Raw genomic sequence first — 27,915 nt, 5'->3', positions numbered from 1 at the left:
TCCAAAAATTAAGATCTATTGATCACTCTCGTATGTTTAGAAGTAATTTAAAGGTTCAGAAAATTAACAAAAAACTCATGAACTAGGAGGATGCAAAAAATATCGAAACCAAATCAACCCAAACCAAATTGTTTTCTATTTCAAAACACAATAGCTATGTTTTGATGCCATATTCAGATGCCATATTCAAATAGTTGCATTCACAATAGACAAATGCAACATTATTCATACTTTTGCTTGCCTGATAGGGGCAAGTTATTTATTCTACTAAGTTCTTAACCTATAAACTAGTATAACTATTATTCCTGCTATAGCTGTTGGACATCCTCAGCTACTTCCCCGCCGTGATCCGGCCTGTTTCCTCAATACATCCATCCCCCACTGGTTCCTACAAATCCAGAGAAGCAAGATTCAATAGATTCCTCTTTGGAAAAAAGTGGCTATAGATGATGGTATGAAATGAGTTTTAAATGAAGAAGTACCAATTCCGACATCAATTTGTTTGAGACTGAGGGGTAAAAGTTATTGTATATATTTACTAACATATATACCATTCAGCCATCTAGTTTACCAAAAATGGCCCAAATTTACACTACATATACACTCAAAAGAGTTACCACTAAGTATTTGAATATGAAGATTCGTTACCTTCAGCAGCCATAGCCTCTGCGTTGACAGAAGACACCTAAAAAATTATAATGCAAACAGTTAACTTTCCATAATAGATGTTCGAAAAACAGTTAACCATCCTTCCAAAATCTTACCGCAACATTTTCATTTCTCTGGAGAAATTCCTGGTCACCCAAGAGTTTTGCCTGGTAAGAAGAGTACAAAACATGATCATGCTAGTCCTAAGAAATCGAAGTACAAAAATTTGCATCTGGAGATATGCTCACCTTTGATAGTTGAATCAGTTCCAGAGCACTCAAAATGAACTTCTCATATGCATCAGCTTCTTGGACAGAGTTGATACTCTCCACTTGTGGTTCGTAATACCTACTCGATCCAACGGAAAAAATCATTATAAAAGAGGGAAATCTTTTAGAATATCAAAAAAAGAGAGACAGGAAGGAAATATAGAGTCAGCAACTCTTCAACCTTATTTTCTGTTGTGCTTCACTTAGTCTTTCTTTGACCCCATTAAGCTTCTCCTCATGAGCCTGTTTTGAAAATACATAAAAAAAAAAAACTATATCAATTTACGAGTTTTCAGTAATAACAAATATTGGCGGAAGGTGATTCCCTTTCTACATATTAATCTTACCTCAACACTAAAGCACGTTGATCAATCATCAGCATCGTAAAAATACCCAACAAAAGAAAAAAATTATTCAATCATGTAGAAAATACCATACAAAAAAAAAAAAGCAAAAAGCAAAAGAAATGAACTCGAGAAGTCATGTATCTGCTCTGACAAACTAATAGACTAATATATATACACAGAGTGCAAGAGGAGAGTGGTATACATCGCTATCTTCTCCACCATTTCGGCTTCATGTTTTGATTGTGTGAGAGAGTCCATCAAAGCCTGCAAAATAAAAGATCAGATGAAATTCCAAGGACTTATCGGAAGAGACTGCTGATCAATGCGTAAAACTCAGTACCTGTTCATTTGGATTTTCAGGAGATCTTCAACAACAACAAAAAAAAAACTTAGATCAATGGTCAGTTAAACTAGAATTGGCAAAGTCTAATTCATGTATCTGACATATTGAAATAAACATACAGCTTGTTCAGTTCACCAGCCTTGTTCATAGCAAGGAGCATGACATCCTCAAGACTAAACAACCAAAAAAAAAAATCATATGAAAATATGTACTATAAAGGAAACGTATATAATGTTCATCGTAGAAATTTCACTCACCGTTCTTTGCTAGAATAGCTAGTCACTTCGCCGGCTGGAGAAAACATTAGAAGACCAACATCCACATCACATAAAACAGCCAACTCATTGGACTTCTTAAGGATGGTATCCTTGCGCTTTGAATAGAACTGTTGACGGGATGTTGGATCCTCAATTTTCTTCATCACAAGCTTAGTGCGACCCATGGAACAATGCAAATTAAACAAGAACTGGAAGTTAGATGCAGGGTTGTTCTTCAGTGAACTACGAAATATATAGATCAACAAAAAAAGCAAAAGGAAAAAAAAAAGTCAAAGCATTTAATGTGTTGACTTATTTGCAAGTCAAAACACTCGCAATCTAATACTCGCGCTATCCTTAATTACTTTTCCATTCAATTGACATATCTATTAATAAAACAATAATTGACATAGTGAGTTTACCATTTTACCCCTATTAATTATGAAGTAGATGAAATAAAAACTCAAGATTTCAAAAAAGTTTTATTTTTTTCAAAGTAATAAATTGAGGGTATAATAGGTAGAAAATGTAATATTGAATCACATTTCAAAAGATTTTGAGAAGAAAACTAGTTTCAACGCTAGTCTTAGTCAACACTAAAATTTTTCTACACAATTAATTAACAGAAATCTGTGGGCTTTAACTTGCTTAGTGGAAAATAGCAGTAACTCCTAAGCTCTTTCTTTTACATAATGATATTAGTCAACTCCTATATATCATTTTCCCTAGAATTATAATGGCTATATGAGATAATTATAACATACAGAAGAATTTATATTTTGAAGAGAAGTATAAGAACTAAAATAATACATCAGTAAAATGAATCTATGGCATTGCACCATAAAAAAACCTAAGATATCTAAGTCAAAGTTGGATTGAAATTTTAAGTTTATTTGTTCTGAATTTTAAGTCAAGTCAATGATTGGAACCGGGATATATTAGCTGTACATATTATGTTGATTTTTTTTGACACAAATATAGAGTTAAAAATCAAAAGCTACTGAGTAGAGCCGTCAAAATAGGCTTAGCCCATGGGCCGGCCCAACCCAACTCGTTATTGGGATAGGATTGATATAGGATTTTTTAAGCCCATTTAAAACTAGGCATATAAGCGCGGCCCATATAAGCTCTTGGCCCTTGAGACTTGATTGCGGTAAAACAAGTTTCCTAACATGTTCAAATAAAGTAAGAAGAATAGTAAACAAAAAGCACGCAATATTTTTATGTGAAGAATGCCCAACTCAAAAGGTGTAAAAAACCATGAATTGTACCCCTATAGGATTTAACTCCAACTTCACTAAATCAATGAGCCTTAATCGTTTAAGATTACAAACTCTATAACCTAAGGAACTAACTTTAATTCCTAAATTTCAAATTATGGATTCATATTACTAGTCTTGCAATCCGAGGAACTTCTAATTCCTAAGCTTGTATATTTAGATTATTAACTCCTACAATCCTAGAAACTAACTTTAATTCCTAAACTTCAATACAAACCTCCAAGGTATGTGTTCCCAACTCTTCGAGCTATCCCAACTTGAAGACAACACTCTTAATTCAGTTTAGAACTCATCAAGACTCAATAACAAAGAAGAACTCCCAATGCATCAACTCTAATAGGACCAGGTTCTTCAATGTGTTCCTTCAATTTGCTGATAACACTTACGAAGTCAATTATTTCAATTGTCCTTTTTGATCGATAAGTGCACAACTATTTTGAACGAATTCACCGCTATTAAAGAACAATTCTTCATAGAACTATACTTCACCTTAAACTCCACATTGACTTAAACTCTTTTGACTTAAAATTCTACTTCAAGTGAGTACTACTTCTTCAATTAAACTCCTTTTCTCTTTAGACTCCCTCTTCAAATCAAACTCATTGATTCTTTCTCTTTAATTCTTCACTACTTTGTTTCCTTGAGTTTTATCATGAAATTGGCATTATCCATTTCTTGATTTTTGCATTCTTGTTTTTATTTATTTTAAATGTTTGTCCGAATTCAATTGCTCATGATATTGTACCTTTAGACCATGTTGACGACGTATTTCATCATTCTTTATCAATCATCAGAACTCCATAAATCCCAACAATCATTTACTCAACATTTGTGCATATTGGCTGCAGGAAGATGTCTCACTTTTTACTCCTCTAATATTTCTAAATTGAAATTCCACTTCTTTGCCACATTCATAATACTAAATGTCTTAAATTGTCCTGGATACTTCAACAAGGCCCAAAAAGCTCCAATTACTTTTTATTATCATCAACAAGTTTCTTCTTTGCCTTGATTTCCTCTTTTCCACATTCGTCTTACTCCACTCACTAAATTGCCCCCAATACTTCCCAACATTCAAAGTTCACTTCCCATTATCATCAAGAAGTTTCTTGTTTGTTTTGATACTTTCTAATATTTTAAAGAGCTTCAGTCACTTTCTATTATCATCAATAAGTTTCTTACCAAGTTAACTTCTTGAGGCATAGTTGTTGTAATCATAATGACAATGAAAAGGGCCAAAAATATTTCATGGCTAGTATTTACCAAAGAAAAATGTATAAGCATAAAGATGTCCCTTAATGAGAAGGGAACAAATACCTTAGTCTGCAGGTAACCATGCTCTGGAAGGTTAGGCTTCAGAAGTCAGAACATCCAACAAAAATGTTGTTGCCTCACGGATCATGTTCCTCTGATGTCAAAATAGAAAGAGAGAATCACTATCAACTCGTAAATTGCACCTCGAAAAATTACTCAGAGGCTTCTCAACCACATCAACCATTTAACATCATTAATATCACCTAAAGTAGTTGCTTTGAAGCCCATTACGCTCAACCCCAACCTCTTCCTCTTGTTTTTTTTTTTGACAAAGTTAAAGTTGTACTCTTCAGCATTAAGGGTATGCTGGCTACCTCCAAAAAGTTGCAAGCTAAAACTATAATTACATTGATCCTAGGAAATCTATCAACTGATCTACTACTTCTATACCTCTTATTTACACCAAAAAAACATGTTGATGCAATTTTCTTTAACTTTCTGCATATTGTTAGTAATATTCTCATGGAACCTAAGGTTTCTTTCTCTCCAAATAGCCCACCATCTTTTTTGGGTCTCTCTCCCCCCTCCTTATCCAGCAGCTCAAAAGATCAGCAGTATATTCTGGCATCACCTAGGGCTTTTGAGAAATGTTGTAGACCATGCGCCACACCTAAACAATAACCTTACAGTGTAGGAATAAGTGGTTGTTAGTTTCTTCCTTCTCATGACCAAAAAACACTTCTGGAGACAATCTGAAAGCCTCTTTTCTTGAGTTTTTCCTGAGTGAGACATGCCCTTTTAGTGACCAACCAGGTGAAGCATTTCACCTTGGTTGGGGTGTTGCCTTTCCATATTTGTTTCCATGGACCATGAATTCCCCGAAGTGAGTCATGACCTCTCTCCTATATACTCGACGCAAAGAGAATTTGCCATCAGAGTCATGTTTTCATCTTATACCATCTGCTTCTGTAGTAAGGCCCATGAATTCACCTAATTTGAGTAGCAGTTCAGCAATTCTATCCACTTCCCAATCATTTAGATTTCTCCTAAATGTGAGGTTCTTTTCCTGAGGAGACCAAATCTCAGCAATTTTAGCCTCAAGGTTGGTACAAAACGAAAAGAGATCGGGGAAGACTAAGTTTAGACACTCTTGTCCAATTAACTTGTCCTTCCAAAAAAAATATTTTGCTACCCTCTCCTACCTTGACCACTAAATTCTTCTTTAGAGTTTAGACTATCCCATAAATTTCTGATTGATATCTAAATTGATACCCCATACGTGCTATCTACTACATTAGACACCCACTCCTTGGTCTACCCATACTTGTTGAGAATTGCTCTTCTCCATAATGCCTGATTTTCAACCACGAATCTCCAAAGCCATTTAGAAAGTAGACTTTTATTCAAGACTCTTCATTTTATTATGGGAAGACCCCCAGTCTTCTTGCTCAGTAAGGTTGTCTGTCATTTAACTAAGTGTATTTTTTGCCTTCTTTGTTCCCCGACCATAGGAAATTACACTTCAACTTATCCAATCTCTCTTCTACCTTTTGTTGGTAAAGGGAAAAGTGACATAATATATGTAGGCAACGCATCTAGGACCGAATTGATCAGAGGGACTCTTCCTCCCAGAGACAGATAGTTTGCCTTCAAATTAGCCAACCTCTTCACTGTCTTCTCAATGATTCCATCCCAAATAAACAAAACCTTGTGATTATTCCCCAAAGGCATTCCCAGGTAAGTAATTGGTAAGTGCTCTATCTTGCATTGCAAAATTTTTGCCAACATCTGAATATTTGTCACTTCCTTGACTTGGAAGATGCTGCTTCTCCCCCAGTTCACAGCCAATCCAGAGATGGCCTCAGAAATCACCAAAACAACTCTAATGTAACTAACTTGTTCTGCCTTTGCATCACAAAATATTAGTGTGTCATTTGCATATAAAGGTGACTTATTTGCAAAATGACCCCTAATTGATTACCAATGTTGAAACCCTTTATCTAGTCCTTTTGATTGGCCACTCTAATCATACTGTTAAGACCCTCCATAGCTAAAATAAATAAGAAAGAAGAGAGAGGATGTCCCTGTTGTAATCCTCTCTACTCTCTCAGAGGGAAAAAGACCAACAGACTCTTCATAAGGTTCTCCATTAACAAGTATGAAGAACCTGACAGTTTTGATGCAAAAACCTATCCATTTAAGTCATTTGTCTCCAAATCCCATCTGCCTCAAGATATTAAGTAGAAACTCCCAATTGACATGATCATATGCCTTTTCTATATCAAGCTTGCTCATAATTATTGGGATCTCTCCTTTAATCCTTGAATCTACACACTCACTTGCTATTGACACGACATCCATAATTTGTCTTCCTTGAATAAAGGACATTTGGTGATTATTCACTAATTTGCATCTCCAAGTTTTGAAGGATTTTCCTTCGATTTATGAAGCTTCATTAAATCTTATGCATAGGAAATGTAGAGCTACTCTACTCAACTTCATTTTTCTCACATACCGCCCAACACTCTCCACCCATTCAAACCTAGAATCTGAGGCTAGCTTGGTATTAGTTAAGTCATAAGACTTACCCCCTAATTTGAAAAAGATTTTGTTATACATCTCTCCCCTGAAAATTGAAGAAAAGAAAAGAAAGTGCTTTAAACGAAAGCGGAGTGGGAGGTGAAATCCCTTGTGGCCTGGATCGAACCCCAAAAAAGAAGGAATTCTGAGTTTTATCAACTCACGCGTCGGCGCGTGTCGCGCGTGACATCGAAGTCTTGAAGAAGTGGTCAGCTCTCTCTTAACAGTAATAACAGACATAAATCTGCCTATTTATTGTACTTCAAAGAGCAATAAACAAGAGTAGTTAAATCTCTGCATCTCAAAGTTTTGAAGGATTTTCCTTTGATTTCAGAAGCTTCATTAAATCTTCTACATAGCCACTGTAGAGCTACTCTACTCAACTTCATTTTTCTCACATACCGTGCTACACTCTCCGCCCATTCAAACCTAGAATGAGAGCTAGCTCGTTATCAGATAAGTCATAAGACTTACCCCTTAATTTGAAAAAGATTTTGTTATCCATCTCTCCCCTAAAAATTGATGAAAAGAAAAGAAAGTACTTTAAACGAAAGCGAAGTGGGAGGTTACATCCCTTGTGGCTTGGATCGAACCAAAAAAAAGGGAACTCTGAGTTTTGTCGACTCACGCGCGGAAGCGTGTCGCGCGTGACGTCAAAGTCTGAGATGAAGGGGTCATCTCTCCTTTAACAGTAATAAAAGACATAAATCTACCATATTTATTGTACTTCAAAGAGCAATAAATAAGAGTAGTTAAATCTCTGCATCTCCAAGTTTTGAAGGATTTTCCTTTGATTTCTGAAGTTTCATTAAATCGTCTGCATAGCCACTGTAGAACTACTCTACTCAACTTCATTTTTCTCACATACTGCGCGACACTCTCCGCCCATTCAAACCTAAAATTTGAGCTAGCTCGTTATCAGTTAAGTCATAAGACTTACCCCTAATTTGAAAAAGATTTTGTTATCCATCTCTCCCCTAAAAATTGAAGAAAACAGACGAAAGTGCTTCAAACGAAAGCGAATTGGGAGGTGAAATCCCTTGTGGCCTGGATCGAACCAATAAAAAAAGGAACTCTGAGTTTTGTCGACTCACGCGCGGAAGCGTGTCGCGCGTGACGTCGAAGTCTGAGAAGAAGGGGTCATCTCTCCTTTAACAGTAATAACATACATAAATCTACCATATTTATTGTACTTCAAAGAGCAATAAATAAGAGTAGTTAAATCTCTGCATCTCCAAGTTTTGAAGGATTTTCCTTTGAATTATGAAGCTTCATTAAATCTCCTGCATAGCCACTGTAGAGCTACTCTACTCAACTTCATTTTTCTCACATACCGCGCAACACTCTCCGCCCATTCAAACCTAGAATCAGAGCTAGCTCGTTTCATTTAAGTCATAAGACTTACCCCTCAATTTGAAATAGATTTTGTTATCCATCTCTCCCCTGAAAATTGAAGAAAAGAATAGAAAGTACTTTAAACGAAAGCGAAGTGGGAGGTGAAATCCCTTGTGGCCTGGAGCGAACCACAAAAAAGAAGGAATTCTGAGTTTTGTCGACTCACGCACCGGCGCGTGACGTCGAAGTTTGAGAATAAGTGGTCAGCTCTCCCTTAACAATAATAACAGACATAAATCTACCATATTTATTATACTTCAAAGAGCAATAAATAATAGTTAAATCTCTGCATCTCCAAGTTTTGAAGTATTTTCCTTTGAATTCTGAAGCTTCACTAAATCTTCTGCATAAGAAATGTAGAGCTACTCTACTCAACTTCATTTTTCTCACATACCGCCCAACACTCTCCACCCATTCAGACCTAGAATTTGAGGCTAGCTTGGTATTAGTTAAGTCATAAGACTTACCCCCTAATTTGAAAAAGATTATGTTGTCCATTTCCCCCCTGAAAATTGAAGAAAAGAAAAGAAAGTGCTTTAAACGAAAGCGGAGTGGGAGGTGAAATCCCTTGTGGCCTGGATTGAACCACAAAAAAAGAAGGGATTCTGAGTTTTGTCAACTCACGCACCAGCGCGTGTCGCGTGTGACGTCAAAGTCTGAGAAGAAGAGGTCATCTCTCCTTTAACAGTAATAACAGACATAAATCTACCATATTTGTTGTACTTCAAAGAGCAATAAATAAGAGTAGTTAAATCTCTGCATCTCCAAGTTTTGAAGGATTTTCCTTTAATTTCTGAAGCTTCATTAAATCTTCTGCATAGCCATTGTAGAGCTACTCTACTCAACTTCATTTTTCTCACATACCGTGCAACACCCTCCACCCATTCAAACCTAGAATCAGAGCTAGCTCGTTATCATTTAAGTCTTAAGAATTACCCCATAATTTGAAAAAGATTTTGTTATCCATCTCTCCCCTAAAAATTGAAGAAAAGAAAAGAAAGTACTTTAAACGAAAGTGAAATGAGAGGTGAAATCCCTTGTGGTCTGGATCGAACCAAAAAAAAAGGAACTCTGAGTTTTGTCGACTCACGCGCGAAAGTTGTCCGCGCGTGACGTCGAAGTCTTAGAAGAAGGGGTCATCTCTCCTTTTACAGTAATAACAGACATAAATCTACCATATTTATTGTACTTGAAAGAGCAATAAATAAGAGTAGTTAAATCTTTGCATCTCCAAGTTTTGAAGGATTTTCCTTTGATTTATGAAGCTTCATTAAATCTTCTGCATAGCAACTGTAGAGCTACTCTACTCAACTTCATTTTTTCTCACATATCACGCAACACTCTCCGCTCATTCAAACCTAGAATCAGAGCTAGCTCGTTATCAGTTAAGTCATAAGACTTACCCCCTAATTTGAAATAGATTTTGTTATCCACCTCTCCCCTGAAAATTGAAGAAAAGAAAAGAAAGTAATTTAAACGAAAGTGAAGTGGGAGGTGAAATCCCTTGTGGCGTGGAGCGAACCACAAAAAAGAAGGAATTCTGAGTTTTGTCGACTCACGCGCCGACGCGTGTAGCGCGTGACGTCGAAGTCTGAGAAGAAGTGGTCAGCTCTCCCTTAACAATAATAACAGACATAAATCTACCATATTTATTGTACTTCAAAGAGCAATAAATAATAGTTAAATCTTTGCATCTCCAAGTTTTGAAGTATTTTCCTTTGAATTCTGAAGCTTCATTAAATCTTCTGCATAGGAAATGTAGAGCTACTCTACTCAACTTCATTTTTCTCACATACCGCCCAACACTCTCTACCCATTCAAACCTAGAATCTGAGGCTAGCTTGGTATTAGTTAAGTCATAAGACTTACTCCCTAATTTGAAAAAAATTATGTTGTCCATTTCCCCCCTGAAAATTGAAGAAAAGAAAAGAAAGTGCTTTAAACGGAAGCGGAGTGGGAGGTGAAATCCCTTGTGGCCTGGATTGAACCACAAAAAAAGAAGGGATTCTGAGTTTTGTCGACTCACACACCAGCGCGTGTCGCGTGTGACGTCGAAGTCTGAGAAGAAGAGGTCATCTCTCCTTTAACAGTAATAACATAAATAAATCTACCATATTTATTGTACTTCAAAGAGCAATAAATAAGAGTAGTTAAATCTCTGCATCTCCAAGTTTTGAAGGATTTTCCTTTGATTTATGAAGCTTCATTAAATCTTCTGCATGGCAACTGTAGAGCTACTCTACTCAACTTCATTTTTTCTCACATATCATGCAACACTCTCCGCTCATTTAAACCTAGAATCAGAGGCTAGCTCGTTATCAGTTAAGTCATAAGACTTACCCCCTAATTTGAAATAGATTATGCTATCCACCTCTCCCCTGAAAATTGAAGAAAAGAGACGAAAGTAATTTAAACGAAAGTGAAGTGGGAGGTGAAATCCCTTGTGGCGTGGAGCGAACCACAAAAAAGAAGGAATTCTGAGTTTTGTCGACTCACGCGCCGACGCGTGTAGCGCGTGACGTCAAAGTCTGAGAAGAAGTGGTCAGCTCTCCCTTAACAATAATAACAGACATAAATCTACCATATTTATTGTACTTCAAAGAGCAATAAATAATAGTTAAATCTCTGCATCTCCAAGTTTTGAAGTATTTTCCTTTGAATTCTGAAGCTTCATTAAATCTTCTGCATAGGAAATGTAGAGCTACTCTACTCAACTTCATTTTTCTCACATACCGCCCAACACTCTCTACCCATTCAAACCTAGAATCTGAGGCTAGCTTGGTATTAGTTAAGTCATAAGACTTACTCCCTAATTTGAAAAAGATTATGTTGTCCATTTCCCCCCTGAAAATTGAAGAAAAGAAAAGAAAGTGCTTTAAACGGAAGCGGAGTGGGAGGTGAAATCCCTTGTGGCCTGGATTGAACCACAAAAAAAGAAGGGATTCTGAGTTTTGTCGACTCACACACCAGCGCGTGTCGCGTGTGACGTCGAAGTCTGAGAAGAAGAGGTCATCTCTCCTTTAACAGTAATAACACACATAAATCTACCATATTTATTGTACTTCAAAGAGAAATAAATAAGAGTAGTTAAATCTCTGCATCTCCAAGTTTTGAAGAATTTTCCTTTGATTTCTGAAGCTTCATTGAATCTTCTGCATAGCCACTGTAGAGCTACTCTACTCAAATTCATTTTTCTCACATACCATGCAACACTCTCTACCCATTTAAACCTAGAATCAGAGGCTAGCTCGTTATCAGTTAAGTCATAAGACTTACCCTAATTTGAAAAAGATTATGCTATCCATCTCTCCCCTTAAAATTGAAGAAAAGAGACGAAAGTGCTTTAAACGAAAGAGGAGTGGGAGGTGAAATCCCTTGTGGCCTGGATCGAACGACAAAAAAGAAGGAATTTTGAGTTTTGTCGACTCACGCGCCGGCGCGTGCCTCACGTGACGTCGAAGACTGAGAAGAAGTGGTGGCGCATGCGAGTGCGTGAGGGACTTTCTGGTGATGACTCTTTTTGGGATTGAGCCGCGGGTGTCTCGAAGAGGCTTTGGTGGAAGGAGATTTTCAGAAAAGAAAGAGGGAGGGAGGCTTCCTTTGAACAGAAGAATCGCGGGTGGGGTTAAAGGTTGGGAGTTGATTTAAAAATTACATTGGGATTCGTGTGTGGGAGCCTTTTTTAAAAAAAATCAATTTTTCTAAGCCTATCATATCCCAACCTCTTCCTCTTTGTGTCTCAAGCCTCAAATTTAATCATTTTCCTTCTATTCAGCATATATTCCGCCCATAAGCTACTTCACCCAAAAGCTATGCCTACTAATCTGTATCCTCTATTCACAATTAATAGGAGATTTGGAATCTTTCACAACAAGTGATACTTAGTCCTTCTGCAATTCTGCCAATTCATGAGCTAAGCAACAAGATAGGCTAATGATTTTTGGTGTTGTAATCTCAAAAGGTTTTGGAATCTTTAGCGAACGTTAGTACTAAAATCATACAATTCACAGAGATTTCCAAGGAGTATTTATCAATCTAAACAAACTACAAGTAGTGGCTTCCATTGTGTCATAAAATCAATTCAATTTATGGGGATGTCTTAAAAACAATTACTGGGAAAGATATTGTCCCCTGATACCCAATACTAACAGGTTCATTAATATGAAAGAAATTACTTCCTCCTTCCGTTTCAATTTGTTTGTCTTACATTCCCTTGTAGTCCGTCTAAAAAAGAATGTCTCTTTCCTTTTTTGATATTTGCTAAACACCTAATATGTGTTCAAAAAGTGTTTAAGAGGGCTATTGTACATGTCATTCAATTTGAAAATATGACCTTGTATATCGAAGGTTATCCTTTATACTTATTCATCTGAATAAAATTTCACATACTCTATATCCAGTTTTATTCTCAGGGTTTTGAAATACGTACGATCTACCTCCATCTAAGCACAGGTAGTACATGTATGAAAATCAAGGGCATACCTGATAAAAGCTTTTGCAATGTAGCTCGAGCTTCCTTCTATTTAGGTCAAGCCAATCCAAGAAACTTATTCAAGTTAGGCTACAAATGCCATGAAGTTCCCTCATGATTAATTGTTCGTTAACTTTTCTATTAGGAGAGAGTATCCACTGCACCAATGTATCAGTTACACAATGCTCAGAGGCTCACCATAACTATATAGTTAGACATTTCCTATTACAACTTGAATTTATGACTTACTTTTAATTTGATGAGAATCCTCAATACCACATAGAGCTTTTCCTTCTTGATGTTCTTTTTCCTCTTTGGCTATTAGACCATAACTCCATAAAAGGAAGAGGACACTCTACATATTGTGGACTTGGACACTCGCAAAATATCAAAGCAAAATGTATCATTTTCTACAAAAATCATATGGGAAATAGCACCCAAAAATAGCAAAAAATGAGCTCATAAATCAACGAAAAATAGCTAGAATTGAGCATGATAGGCAGAAAAGTATGCAGTTCCATCCAGCAATAGATAAAAACAAAGAAGAAAAATCAAGGAATATCATCTTAAAACTGAACTTAATAGTAGTGAAATTGCTAAAACTACAACCAAACCGAGCATAACAGAACACTTAAATCTTCAGAACTGAATCAAATGAAAACCGAACGAACCCGACACTCTCAAAATACAATATCACTTTTTACAAAGCTAAGAGTACATGACACCTGAGCTTTTTTCCCATAAATCAACAAAAATTAGCTAGAAGTGAACTTAACAGTGGGAGAATTATAAATTCCATCTAAACAATGGGACAAAACAGAGCATAAAAATCAATGAAGATTACCTTAAAATTGAACTTAATGGTAGGAGAATTATAACTGCCAAAACGTTCAACCAAGCAGAACTCAATGTCACATTTGATAAAAACTTCAAAAACTGAATGAAAATGATAATCAAATCAACCCGATTGAAACAATCGGAGTGTTTGAGTAACGGACCATCAAATAGACCGGAGGCAATGTACTGTCCATCCACATACTAGTTGAGTTATGCCTTCGGATTACATTAGACCCTAAAAAAACAGGGACAGAGAAATCAAAACCTTAAATTTTTTTATACTCAACAACAAGAGGAGCTTCGATGGAAACATGATCTGAGGGATAGAGAGACTACCATGGAAGGATATCAGAGGCTTCAGATCGGAGGGCTATGGATATTTAGGTTTCACATGAAATTTTGCCTCTGGCTTCATATCAGAGGCTATGTCATATTACAAACTCTATAAACCTCTCTACATTAATATAAATGTGAACATGAAATTTTATTATTTTATATAGATATTATTTAATCGATAAATTAATATTTATTAATTAAAAATATTTGAGATTTGATAAAGGTTAATTTTGATTATATCCAAATAATTTTATCTTACTATCATATTTATTGATTTTCACATATAAAAATTATATATAAAGTACAATGAATATCGAACAAATTTTATAGTAATGAAGTGGACAAACTGATCAAGTAAATATCAATATTTTGGGTGCTTTTAATTTTACAATTCCTGTTTGGATAACAAATGTTCAGCAAAAGACAATAACAAATTATTTTCGACATTGTAAAATTTGTTCGAGGATACAATCTTAGATAATTTGAATGAACCTACTTATGAAAACGCCATTCATGAACTTGAGGTCATGATTAATGATCTTGGTTATCCAAATAAAATGGATAAGTCGTTGGATTATCCGAGTGAAAGTGATACACGTCCAAAAATCCAGAACGTAAAAGAAATTGTGGATACCATCGGAAAAAGAAATGTTGATGATGAAGTTGAAGATGATACTATACTTTTGAAACCAGTTATGCATAAGAAACATTATCGCATCTAGGAAACTTTACAATTTTATGGTACAGTTCGAAAGGACAACACCTATACTCTTGTATGTAATAAGAAAAGTTATAGATGAACTTCAACTAGATTTATATTTTAAGAAAAATCAAAATACAATACAATCATATTTCACTAAATTTGTCTTAGATATATTTGTACTTTTAAAGAATTATTAATTTATGATATTAATGCAATCATATATTTATATAGGGTCTTCTGAAAATATATTATCTTATCGAAATTGGTATCCACAGTTTCTTCTACGTTCTGGATTTCTGGACATGTATTTTTATAGCCAAATTACTTTGAGAAGTTCTAAGGATCTGAAAGAAAACTTCTGCTCCTCAAACAATTAACATGTCAATTTTTGTAGAGTTACTTTTAAGTCGAGGAGTTAGATTATTGACCACTTACAAAATGAATTTGAAGGTTTTTTTTTTTCGGATCTCTTTTGTCTAGTTTCTAATTCAAAGATTCAGAAAATAAACAAAACATTATGAACTAGGAGGATGCAAAAGTTACCAAAACAAAAACCAAACTGTTTTCTATTTCAAAACACAATACCTATGTTTTGATGCCATATTCTAAAAGTTGAATTCACAATAGTCAGATGCAACATTATTCATACTTTTGCATGCTTGATTGGTGCAAGTTATTTATTCTACTAAGTTCTTAATATAACATAATTATATTTCTGCTGCAGCTGTTGGACACCCGCAGCTACTTCTCCACCGCGATCCGGCCTGATTCCTCAAAACATCCATCCACTACTGGTTCCTACAAATCCAGACAAGCAAGATTCAGCAGATTACACGCAAATGTTTGAAAATAAAAATAAAAAGTTGCTATAGATTTAGTTCACTTATTAGTACGGTGATGGTATAATCAAATGAGTCTAAATGAAGTACTTATTCCGATATCAACTTGTTTGAGACTGATGTATAGATGTTATTGTATATATATACTAATATATATACCATTTGGACATCTAGTTTACCAAAACTTGCTGAAGTATTAAGTGTAGATATGTGAATTATTATAAAAGGTGTCCAGAAATAGCACAACTCGTTATTTAAAAGGGTGTCCAAGATATGTTTCATTTTACTTATATACACGGTACACCACTAATATGTGTACTAAAATTTTATCACTGCAAATTAGATGGTCAAACGACCTCCTAAACCGGTATTTTGAGGGTCTGAGTCATGCTGGAGGGTGAGCGGAACACTATTGAACCTCATGATGAGTGGAGACCTCTTGGGACTTTCATTAACTTTTGGGAGCGAGAGAAGAACATTCTTTCAATCATTTCATGTTTTGCAATCTGAAGATATAGTAATGTCGTTTTCTTCTTATTCAGAGATAGACAACTTTAGGTAAATAGAACATATATAGATCACTCAAAAGAGTTACCAGTAAGCATTTAAATATGAACATTTTTTACCTGCAGCAGCCGTATCCTCTGTGTTGACCTATAAATAATAATGCTAACAGTTACTTTCCATACTGGATGCCGGTAAATCAGTTAAACATCCTTCCAAATATGAAAACAATAAAAAATGGCTTACCGCAGGATATTCATTTCTATGGACTAATCCTTGGACACCTAAGAGTTTTGCCTGATAAGAAATGTACAAAGCATGATCATGCTGGTCCTAATTCAACTAACCAACTGCTACTATTTTTTTATTATTATTGAAATAGAAGTAAAAAATTGCATTAGCCTTGAGATATGCTCACTTTTGATTGTTGAATCTGTTCCATATTACTCCTAAGGAACTGCTCATATGCTTCAGCTTCTTGGACTGAGCTGATATTCTCCACTTGCGGATTGCAATACCTGCCCCCATCCAAGGAAGAAAAATATTATTCCTTTTTTAGAAATAGAATATCAAAAAAGAGATGCACGACAAAAAAAGAAAGACAAGAACCTTATTTTCTGTTGTGCCTCCCTTAGTGTTTCTTTGAGCTCATTAAGCTTCTTCTCATGAGCCTAATATGGAAATACATGAAAAATATATCAATTTACGAGTTTCAGTAATAAAAAATATAAGCTTATAACTACTGGTGTAAGATCACCCTATGTATACACTAATGTGCGTGGAAGCATCAGATCTTACCTCAGCACTAAAGCACGTTGATCAATCATCAGCATCGTAATATACCCAGCAAAAAATGACAAAAATAATTCAATAATGTAGAAAATACCAACCAAAAAAAAAAAAAGAGTAAAGAAAGAGAGAAGTCATGAATCCGCTCGGACGAACTAATAGACTAATACACATAAACAGAGTCCCAAAGGAGAGTGTCATACATAGCTATTTTTCCAACCATTTGGCCTTCAGATTTTGACTGTTTGAGACTCTGCATCAAAAGCTGCAAAATAAACCTCATGTTAAGGTCCGACGGAACTCCAAGGACTTGCCGGTAGAGGCTGTTGATCAGTAAAAGATGTATAAAACTTGATTAATACCTGTTCATTTAGATTTGGTATGGGTCTTCAACAATCATGTCAATTGGGACGACAAAAAAGCATTTGAGATAGTCAGTTAAATGGAATTGGCATAGTCTAGTTCATGGATTTGGCATATTGAAATTATAAACATACCGCGGATTCACAGACTTGTTCATAGCTTCGATCATGATGTCCTCAATACTAAGCAATCAAAAGAAATCATATCACATTTTGTATCATAAAGGAAACGTAAAATGTTCAATCAAAGAAGATCATTCTAGAAATTTCATTAACCTTTCTTTGCTAGAATAGGTAGTCAGCTGACCAGATGGAGAAAACATCAACAACCCCACATCTGTACCACATACAACCGCCAGCTCATTTGACTTCTTCACAATGCTATCCTTGCGATTTGAATAGAACTGTTTACGGGATGTTGAATCCTCAATTTTCTTCATCACAATCTTATTGCGACCCATGAGAAGATGCAAACTAGAACTGGAAGTTAGATGCAAAGTTGTTCGTCAATGAACTGAGAAATATATAGATCAACAAAGAAAATAAAAGGAAAAAAATAGGTCAAAGAATTTAATGCGTTAACATGTTAGTCTTAAGTCAAACCAGTTTAGAAAATCTAATATTTAATCAGATAGAAAGATTTTGTGAAGAAAACAACTTTCAGCGCTAATCTTTAGTCAATACTAGATTTTTTCTGTGGGCGGTAATCTGCAGAATGGAAAATAACAGTTAATGAACATAAATATTTGGGCTATAACATTATGAATGGAAAATAACAATGACTCCTAAGCTCTTTCTTTCCAATAATGATATTAGAGAAGTACTATTTATCACCTTACCTAGAAATTTAAAGGCAATATGATATAATTTCAATGTATAGACGAATTTATATTTTTATATCTCAAGATGAGTGTAAGGTTTATGAGAAGATCACATTAAAAAGAACTATGATAATACATCAGTAAAACTTAGACCACAGAGAAACTAAGACATCTAGGTCAAAGTCGAAATAAAGATGTTTAGTTTATTGGTTCTGAATTCTAATACATGACAATAAATGGGACCATGAGATTTTAATTATTACGTGAATGTTTTGACACAAATATATAGAGTTTGAAACAAAGCTACTGGATACTGCCGAACCCATAACTTATGGCGTACATCCGCCCAACTAATGATGAAACATGATACTTAATAATGCTATACCTATAAAATAGTATAAGAAAAAAACAGGTCATATCATTTGGCTGAGTGACTTCCTCCACTCTCGTCTATCAGCTTTACCCTTGACCTAACAATAAAATATATGTTCACAGCTTCAATGAAAAATTGATGTCCATATATTCTGTTCGTTTTTTTTTTAATAACTGAGAAATCTGCGAGGTTCAATGACACATAGTTAGAGACTCCTAGGATCCCTTCTCTTTTGAATACAGGACTTTTTTGTGGTAGGATTCAAACTCGAATCGTGCACTCAATTCATAACATGATGTGCTCCGACCACTATACCAAACCCCGAGATGAGGCAATTCACACATTGAGTTCTTCATATACCTATTCAAATTATAGCTCAAGACTTTAGCATGGCCCCCTTTGATCCTGATTATACCATATAATCAAATATCAGCTCATACTGAATGGTGAACTTATGAGCGAAACGGGCAAGCTTTAGATTAATTAATGTGGACTAAGACAGTCATAAAAGCCAGCAAACCTCGACCTTCACAAACTCACTACTCAAGACGCAAACTTCTATCATCATTGCCCAAATAATTCTACGCTAACTCCCTTCTTAAAGCAATTGTCTTTAGAATTGAAGTAACACAAACTTGTCTTCCCACTATATCATATAGCAGGTTACCGTCAAAACTAGCATTTTCTCAGACATGCATTTGTGCATCGTTATCAAGCCAATTGGCAGCAGGAAGATGTTTTTCCTCTTCTTTTCAAATGTTTCTATATTGTAATTCCACTTGCTTGACAATAGTTAAACACTTGATCTACCTGAAACACGTCCACAACTTCTATGGAAGTTATATTTGTCGCAAACATTGCCTTTTGTGTTACATTATTATTATTATTATTGCAAATTGTCTCTCTTTTTGGCATTCCTTTTACTCCACGCATTACAAATTTATAATTACTCTAGATTCTTGCTAAGATTTTAAATATCGAATTGATACTTGTCAAATATAGGTTACCTAACCACCTACCTACATACATATATACATAGAAATATACCTACCTACCTACCTACATACATACCTGATTTGTTCTTTAGTATCTAAAAATCACATAGATATGGATGTACAAGCAAAGAATAATCTAGATTACAAAGGAGAACAACATTGAACAAGACAGAATACTTCAATAACTACTACTAAATGACATGACCAAGTATACTTATCTGAAGCTTCACCTTCCGCAACATATAAACACATGCATTTGGTGCAAGCAAATAATTGGTTATATACCAGAAGGAATTTTGAAAGACGTCCCTTTTAATTGACCGTTTATGAAAATGACAAGCACAGAGGTTCATAGAGTCCATAAGTTGAATTACTGAACTTTCGGATAGTGAATGTAAGGTGAAATCATATAAGCCAGAAAAGGTCAACTTTCAAAAACTCACACTCAACTACCTTAAGCGGTGAGCACCTCAAAAAAATATTTGGATCTTTGTTCAAATAAAGTTATGTAAGCCCCTTGTGAAAAGCAATGATCATTTGCATTGGAATAACTCAAATTTGTCTTCCCACCGTAGCACACTTGTCATTGTGTGGCATGGCACTAGGTCCATTGTTGGCCATCAATGCCACCATCTTCTCGAGTATTTGTGGAATGTTGTCAAGCTAGTGCTTGGCGCCAAGTCTTCCCTTTCCATTGACCCTTTCCCATATGGCAATAAATGCTTCGACAGGGCAATTCCATTTCTTGGTTATAGTTTAACAGCTAATCTACCTGAAAACATTCTCAATTCAAGGAAAGTTTATACGTATGATGTGTGTTCTTTCGAGATTAAAAACGATATCGGAACTCTTTCACTATCCTATCCATATTTGTATTAATCCATGTGTTAAATTGTCCTGTATACTTCCCAAGGCTTAAAGAGCTCCTATTACTTTCCTTTATCATCGGCAAGTTTCTTGTTTGTTCTTTCTCTCTCTTTTCCGCATTCTTCTTACTCGACAAACTAAATTTCCCTGGATACTTCCCAAAGCTTCAAAGAGCTCCCATCACTTTCTGTTATCATCAGCAAAATTCTTCTATGCTTTGATTTTCTCTTTCCCGCATTTGTCTTACTCCACACATTAAATTTGCCCCTAATACTACAACATTCAATATTTTCTTCCCAACGAAGTTTCTTTTTTCTTGTTTGATTCTTCCCGGTACTTCTCAAAATTTCAAAGAGCTCCAATCATTTCTCATTATTCACACAAACTCAATGCCAAAACCTAGTAAACATAGGTGTAATGCATCGATTCCCTTGTCTATTTGTTGTCAAGTTTCTATATTTGCATCCATCATAGACGGATGTACAAGGAAGGAATTTTAGAAGTTAGAACAAACATCACTTGCAGAAAATTTAACTTCAACAAGCTAGAGAGAAGAAACATAATAAGGACATACACTCATCTTCTCCAGCATTGGTGCCAGGTTTACCCACCAATCGCTAAATATATATATATATATATATATATATATATATATATATATATATGGGTGTGGGTGTGCAAAGTTGATCCAAACACAACCATCATAAACAAAAAGGCTAACAACATGAAAAGCACCTGAGAAGAAATATAACTAATGAAAAAAGAAAAAATGAACTAAACTTAAAACCGCAATGATCATCGACCAAGTTATCTAAGCAGAGATTTGATTTGCAAAAAATGTTTTACCCAATTAACCTAAACACAGAGCTTGAAATTTGCAGATTAAACTCATAGAGCTTGAAATTTGAAGATTAGCCTCGATTTTAGAACAAACATCACTTGTAGAAAATTTAACTTCAACAAGCCATAGAGAAGAAACATAATAAGGACATACACTCATCCTCTTCAAAAAAGAAAAAATGAGCTAAACTTAAAACCACAATAATCATTGAACAAGTTATCTAAGCAAAGATCTGGTAGATTAACCTTGATTTTGGTAGATTGAAATGAAATCTTTTGGATCCGTAGTACTCTACTTCGAAAAAAATCGCTTGGAGAGAAGCATGAAGTTAGCTTGGGAGCTTTTAGATGAAAAATTCTAATATTTTCGCCTTAGCTTTGGAGATGAAAACAGCAGTGGAACTTTTTCCGATCCACTGCATGTGAGTTTTAGAGAGAAGCTTCTAGTTTAGTGTATTAGAGTGAAGCAAAATGAATTTTTAATTGGTCTTATGATTATTTTCCAATTTCTAAAACTTTAAGTGAATTTTTAATTGGTTATAATTCTAATAATTATAAGTAAGTGTAAAAGAATTCAACCATTTAAAAGATAATTGGTCTAATCATTATAATTGAATCCCCAAAAATAATTTTTTAAACAATCTAAAATTTTCCTACAAATTAAAAAGGATACCTAGGGATTTACCTAGAGATATTATTCCTATGGATATGCTTTCCTAGGTAATATCGAAGGAACTCATTTTGTGCAAATGACACCAATTTTACGTGTGAATTTTGTTGGTGATATGCGTTTTATTTAATATTGAGGAATTTAAGATTCTTGCAAGAAAATTTGTAAGTATTACTTGCGACAATTTTTCCAAATAATATCTCTATGTAATTTGCACTTTTTTAATAGTGGAACAATCTAAAATTATGAACGAGAACGAGTGTGTCTCAAACACCTACAATCTCTTGGAATCTATTCTCACATAGTGAAAGATAAGGCACAATAAAAAAAAAAAAAAAAAGATATATACAGGTGATATCAAGTATGTTTGGAACATTTCCTGGTCATACTAAAGGAGAAAGTTTCCAAAGACATTTTTTTTGATAACCAAGGTCTCTAAATCAAACTTTCGCGAATTCAACTAGTTCCACTAATTATTCAGAAATCTTAAGACTATTTGTATATAAGCCTTCGTCAAGAATCACTTAGGGTTTTTTTTTCTTTAGTAGAATTTAAAACTGAGACGTTTATTGACCACTAAACTACACTCTTGAGTGCGTTTTTAACGATATTATACTCGAAAACACATTAATTTTAGGTAAAAACACATAACAACCCTACTAATTGATTTCAAGCAACAAATTGATACTAACTATGCAAATAACCATTAAATTAGAAAGAGGGGAAGTAGAAAAGCATACCTGGGAGAGCAATTGATCCAACAATGGGGATGAAATTAGGAATAAATAATTGAGAGTGAAAAATTAAATAGATGAGACTTGAGAATATAGGTGTCAATTGGGCAGTTGGTTTGAAATTAGAGATACTAAAATGAATTGAAATAGAATTGGGTTGGGTCTTGACCCGCTCAAGTTTACTTTGGGTTCAAATGGATTAGGTTCGAATGGCTAAAAAACGGCTTGATCCACCCAATTTGACTCGATTAATCTCAATTTTAACTTTTATAATCACTATTTGAATTTCAGCTCAATATTTCTTTTAAAAAAATTAATAAATGAATAGATAAATCCTAAAAGTTGTTAAATAGAAAATAATTCATACATTTAATATAAAAACATATTCTAGTAAAGAGTTTTAAAACGGATTGAAATTGGTGATTGATTGGGCTCAATTGAGGATTTTCTTAAATGGGTTAGACTTGAATAAATTGAGATGGAACCAAATTCAAATTATCTTGAGCTTTAACTTAAAATTCTGATCGAATTGGACAGGTTACCTTTGAGTTCATTTTTGACACCCCTAGATCAGAGTCATAAAGATCAAAGAGGCAAAATTGACACTCTTTGTTTTGTACTTTTTCTAATCTAATTTAACAGGGAAGTTAAATAGCCTTAAAAGTGAGCTATAATAATTAAAGACTCTTTTTTTTTAAAAAAAATCAATTACAGAAGTAATAGTCTATTACATCAAAGTCTCCAAAAGTCTCCAGAAGTAATATTGCACATAGATGTCAAATTATATAATAAAATTTACTTTACCATCTCAATGAATAAATACCTCTTTAACAACTTTCAAGTGAATTTAATCTTACTTGAACACTAAAATACTAAACTCACGATGGGAGGAATTGAATTACACGTGTGTCACGCCAGCGCCACCTTAGTGGCACATCAAACCTACATCATAGCCACGTAAAAATAACAATTGATTTTTTTTTTCTTTTTATTATTATTGAAAGACATTTTTTGCCCCACAATTATGAAACATCAAACAATGATCATCCAAAATTCAAGAAAATTGCATCAAAATTTAACTTGCCAGTGAAGTTCAATATAGCCAGCCCTAACATGTTTGTATTGAGGCATCGTTGTTGTTGTAATGAGAATGATACTGAATAGGACCAAAAACACTTCATGGCTAGTATTTACCAGTTGGGAGCCACAACAAACGAAAGGGGTATAATTGTATCCCCTTCCTCTCAACCTAAAAGAATCTCTCTTTATAGTGCCAATGGTAGTTCAAAAAATGATTTACATCACAACTTGCAGTATTCTAATCAAAAGTCTCACTCTCTCGACACTAGTTTTCTTTCAAATGCCACTAATTTTGTATGATTTAATGTTTAAAGTAAGGCATTAACGCATTATGACCATTTTACCAATGTATAAAGTGTAGTTATAAATATGAGAAACTTTGAACGTTTATAATTTTGGCTTCAGATATTAGTTTCGGGTATTGATAAACTATTTCACAATCCATCCTCATTTGAATTTATAAAAATCTATAATTACTCATTCGAACTAACAAACATAATTTATTAAATCATCACAAACACCCAAAAAAAAGTTTGGTCTAAAATGTACATGCAATCAATGTGTTTCTCTTGAAGGAAAACAATGTATATTACCATATCTTTTAGTACGTAATAAATTAGGTGAGCCGTGACACATGAAAATTGTAAGTCAGTGAGTTTTCTTTCAAATGCCACAAATTTTGTATCATTTATTGTTTAAAGTAAAGAACTATAAGCATTTTACCAGAGACTAGTGTAGTTGTAAATAAGAGAAATTTTGAGCGTTCATAATTTTGGTTTTAGACGTTAGTTTCGGGTATAGAAAAACTCTATTTCACAATACATACCTCATTTGAACTTATAAATACATATAATTACCCAGTCGAACTAACACACATAATTTATTAAATCATCACAAACTCCCACAAAAAATTTGGTCAAAAAACTACATGCAATCATTGTATGTCTCTCTTGAAGGCAAACAATGTATACTACCATATCTTTTAATACGTAATGAATTAAGTGAGTCATGACACATGAAAATTGTATGTCAATGAATTTTCTTTCAAATGCTACCAATTTTGTATCATTTAATGTTTAAAGTAAAACATTAAGACCATTTTACCTGAGACTAGTATAGTTGTAAATAAGAGAAACTTCAAACTTTCATAATTTTGGTTTTAGATGTTAGTTTTGGTATGGAAAAACTCTATTTCACGGTCCATACCTCATTCGAACTTATAAATGTCACGCCACGAGCCTACACCCTAGACGTGACTGGCACCCAATGACCTTTGTTGGCCTTGAGCGAACCCTTGACCTGACTTATTTAACTTAGCGGAAGACTTAACTCAATATAAAACAAGAAAAATGCTCACAAAGATAACTTAAAATAAATGTTTTGGTTAAAATGGCAGTTAAGTCTCACAATAGAATATCTATAATGCAAATAACGAGAGACTCAAAAACTAAACTGTCTGACTGTCTATCTGTCTACGAAGCCTCTACAGTACTATGATGGATATTGGGACATACCCCACAATATCTTATAAAATAAATACTAAAAAGCATGTAAAAGAGTCCTCCGGAATGCAAGGAGGCTCAATACTGACTCCGGGTGCTCAGCTTGATCAACGAGGCACTAGATGATGTGATCCAGGTTACCTGCGTCTGCATCATTATACCAAATAGTATTAGTACATTGAATGTACGAGCATGCGAGTTGGAATGCTAACAAAACTTAAGCTTAAAAAGAGTAAGAAGAAATACTTATCTTGGCTCTGCTCAACTCATGAATAACTTGACTAATATAAAGCAATAAGACACATGCAATACATATAAAAGCTACTAAACTAATGTAAACACTTAGTTCGTTCAAAAAAATGCAATAACAAACTCACTTTACTTATATATGAAGTAATATAATTTTGTAAGAGATTCTCTAATCGACAACCATCACTATGAGCCTAAGTGGTGATACAACATCTTGCCCATGCTGCCAGAACTATCCTATACTTTGTCGTCGCTCAAAACTTTTAACTTAGTAGATCCACTAGCTTAACTTACGTGATTATCTAAGAAGTATGACCCGTTAACACTCATAATGACTACATGATTTTCATGGAGACTTGAGTTAATATGAACTCTCATCCCCACATCGATGCTCAATACTACTCCCAAAATATATTTTAGCTTATGCTTTTATAAACAACCTCCTTCTTTGGATTGAGATAATTGCTCAACACTTAGCTTTCATAAGCTCTCTTGGAATCATGGTTCCCTTTTCTTGCTCAAAACTCTTTTGGAAATCTTAGTTTCCTCTTATCTTAAATGTAAAAACATTCTTAGGGAATACTTAGTTTCGTTATATCTTTTGAGAAATGAACTCAACTTTTTACTCTTTACTTAACTTGAAACATAAGTCTTAAATCAACTCTTAGGGAATACTTAGTTCCCTTATATTTCTTTGAAGGAAGAACTTTAACTCTTTATTATTTACTTTACTTTAAAACTTGAGCCATAAAATGAAGCTTAAATGTTTAATAAAGACTCTTGAAACTTTGCTTTGACTTACCTCTCAAATTCTAGACTTAACTCTTAACTTCTTTGACTTTGATCTTAACTTTCCTTGAATTGAGTTATAGATTCAAAGTTCATGATCTCATGTTTATGGATGATTTCATGATGTTTAGATATACCTTAGAGTGTTGGAATCAACTATAAAACATGTGTACATCACTTGGTAACTAGTACGAAAAGATGGGGAATGAATGGGATGCACTGCGTCCTTGACACTCTGAGAGGCATGGGGCGCTAGGACCCAACATCAGAGGCCAAGTTGGGGCGCTTTAGCTGGCGCGGCACTCCAAGGCCCTATGGACAGAGATTGTATTGTGGGGCTATGGGAGGCACGGCGCCCCAGGGCCCTACGGACAGGCCTTTCGACTTTTCTTTCTCTGTTTTTCATCTCTAAACCTTCTAAACTTTTATGGTTCTTTACCCAAACACTTAGGATCATTAGTACCATAAATATCCAATAGATTTGATTCGAAAAATAATCTGGAAACACAAATCATATCAACACTAATATCAAAACTAGGCATGCAACAACCCAACCAACAAGAATTCAACAATGTTCTTCAAGAACTTCACTTTTTATCATTCAACCTTACTCAAATCGCTAAATTTAAACAATTTAGTGCTTGGGTAAAATAATCCAACACGAAAAGATCTCACATACCTTGATAGGGATCACCCTGGATGAATTCCACTCGCAAACCTTGGCGTTCTTGGCAAATTCTTGACTTTTCTCCCTTTCTTTCTTCTTTTTTCTCTTCTTCAAGGCCTAAGCATGATTTTGATTTTCTAAAACTGAACTAAACTTGTTTTTACCCCAAATAAATTCCTAAATCGAATTAGGAAATTAATTGGTGAAAAGACTAGTTTGCCCTTCCTTAAATTCGGATTGGGACCTTTCTCAATCCAACAACCAAACTTCCGATAGGCATATCTCCCTCATACGATATCGAAAATGTGCAAACTCGGCGGTGATGTAAAGATATCTCCAAGGAATTTCCAACCATATGAAGAACTAATTTTAACTCGTCCCGACATAGGAATTATGGTCGTTTGAAAATGATCAAAACTCACTTTCTTAACTTAGAAAATATTCCAGATTTTCCCCTTTCTTTCTAAAAGTGATTATTTTAGTTTCTTAGCTTATTCCTAACTATCTCAAGTTATGAGATGTTACCGTAAATCCTTATAATTACCCATCCGAACTAACATACATAATTTTATTAAATCATCACAAACACTCACAAAAAATTTTGGTCAAAAAACTACATTCCATTAATGTGTGCCTCTCTTGAAGGCAAACAAAAGGGGGTTTCCACGTAAAATCATTGTTCTTGGTCTACTTTGAGTTATTTATTTTCCGTATTTATATTTCAATTACATTCTTTTTGAGTCAAGGGACCTAGTTTGTTGACATACAGTGGACGCATATTCCAACAGTCATACTACTGCAAACCCTTTTTTGTAATTTTATACACTTTTTTGGCTTACGTGGCATTCAAACATCTCCCACGTGCCTCAACTACATGGAATTGCGGAATGTGCCACTTAAGTCAAAAGGTGTATAAAATTACAAAACAAATGAGTTCGGGAGGGGGGTTAATAGTGTTAAACACTATGAATTGATCACTGTAATTGTGTGTAAAGCTAATATAACAGAAAAGGTTTTCACCATTGTTGAGAGAATTTCAGATTGCATTGAGAAGAGATCAAAAATTACAAACAGCAATTTACTAGTTACAATGTTTATATAGTAGTAGTAACCG

General features: G+C 34.5%; 3 protein-coding genes and 1 non-coding gene across 11 annotated transcripts; all 4 read right to left on the bottom strand.

Moving 5' to 3' along the window:
• Nucleotides 1–113: 113 nt before the first annotated feature.
• Nucleotides 114–14,134, bottom strand: LOC101246445 (agamous-like MADS-box protein AGL66). 7 transcript variants are annotated; one of them, XM_069287048.1, is made up of 15 exons: nucleotides 14,018–14,134; nucleotides 13,843–13,916; nucleotides 13,689–13,722; nucleotides 13,094–13,213; nucleotides 12,856–13,002; nucleotides 4,462–4,552; nucleotides 1,865–2,034; nucleotides 1,727–1,780; nucleotides 1,605–1,629; nucleotides 1,265–1,528; nucleotides 1,099–1,160; nucleotides 897–996; nucleotides 765–815; nucleotides 649–685; nucleotides 114–388 (listed from the first exon to the last, which is right to left on the bottom strand). In XM_069287048.1, exons 7-10 carry the CDS (start codon nucleotides 2,026–2,028, stop codon nucleotides 1,427–1,429), a joined length of 345 nt encoding a protein of 114 aa, XP_069143149.1. In that variant the 5' UTR covers nucleotides 2,029–2,034; nucleotides 4,462–4,552; nucleotides 12,856–13,002; nucleotides 13,094–13,213; nucleotides 13,689–13,722; nucleotides 13,843–13,916; nucleotides 14,018–14,134; the 3' UTR covers nucleotides 114–388; nucleotides 649–685; nucleotides 765–815; nucleotides 897–996; nucleotides 1,099–1,160; nucleotides 1,265–1,426. The 7 variants fall into 7 exon arrangements, with proteins under 7 accessions (XP_069143149.1, XP_069143145.1, XP_069143146.1 ...); XM_069287044.1 differs by lacking the exon at nucleotides 4,462–4,552 and having other exon boundaries at nucleotides 13,094–13,221; XM_069287045.1 differs by lacking the exon at nucleotides 4,462–4,552 and having other exon boundaries at nucleotides 13,689–13,916.
• LOC138337555 (uncharacterized) lies at nucleotides 5,926–6,595 on the bottom strand. Its single transcript, XM_069287477.1, has 2 exons — nucleotides 6,566–6,595; nucleotides 5,926–6,303 (listed from the first exon to the last, which is right to left on the bottom strand). The coding sequence occupies exons 1-2, from the start codon at nucleotides 6,593–6,595 to the stop codon at nucleotides 5,926–5,928; spliced, it is 408 nt and encodes a 135-aa protein (XP_069143578.1).
• A 1,125-nt stretch (nucleotides 14,135–15,259) lies between the features above and the next one.
• On the bottom strand, nucleotides 15,260–16,944 carry LOC101247039 (uncharacterized). Its single transcript, XR_011210803.1, has 6 exons — nucleotides 16,862–16,944; nucleotides 16,673–16,734; nucleotides 16,482–16,581; nucleotides 16,310–16,360; nucleotides 16,186–16,213; nucleotides 15,260–15,518 (listed from the first exon to the last, which is right to left on the bottom strand). It is a non-coding gene; the product is annotated as an uncharacterized protein (transcript).
• Nucleotides 16,945–16,965: 21 nt separating this feature from the next.
• LOC138337071 (agamous-like MADS-box protein AGL66) lies at nucleotides 16,966–22,623 on the bottom strand. Of its 2 annotated transcripts, none has more exons than XM_069287041.1 (5): nucleotides 22,521–22,623; nucleotides 17,491–17,694; nucleotides 17,350–17,397; nucleotides 17,215–17,239; nucleotides 16,966–17,117 (listed from the first exon to the last, which is right to left on the bottom strand). In XM_069287041.1, the coding sequence occupies exons 2-5, from the start codon at nucleotides 17,673–17,675 to the stop codon at nucleotides 17,016–17,018; spliced, it is 360 nt and encodes a 119-aa protein (XP_069143142.1). In that variant the 5' UTR covers nucleotides 17,676–17,694; nucleotides 22,521–22,623; the 3' UTR covers nucleotides 16,966–17,015. The 2 variants fall into 2 exon arrangements, with proteins under 2 accessions (XP_069143142.1, XP_069143141.1); XM_069287040.1 differs by lacking the exon at nucleotides 22,521–22,623 and adding an exon at nucleotides 21,357–21,589 and having other exon boundaries at nucleotides 16,970–17,117.
• Between the last annotated feature and the right edge of the window lie 5,292 nt (nucleotides 22,624–27,915).

Source organism: Solanum lycopersicum, chromosome 7, assembly GCF_036512215.1.
Source record: "Solanum lycopersicum chromosome 7, SLM_r2.1".
Classification (NCBI taxonomy): domain Eukaryota; kingdom Viridiplantae; phylum Streptophyta; class Magnoliopsida; order Solanales; family Solanaceae; genus Solanum; species Solanum lycopersicum.
This window is presented reverse-complemented; position numbering and strand designations above follow the sequence as displayed.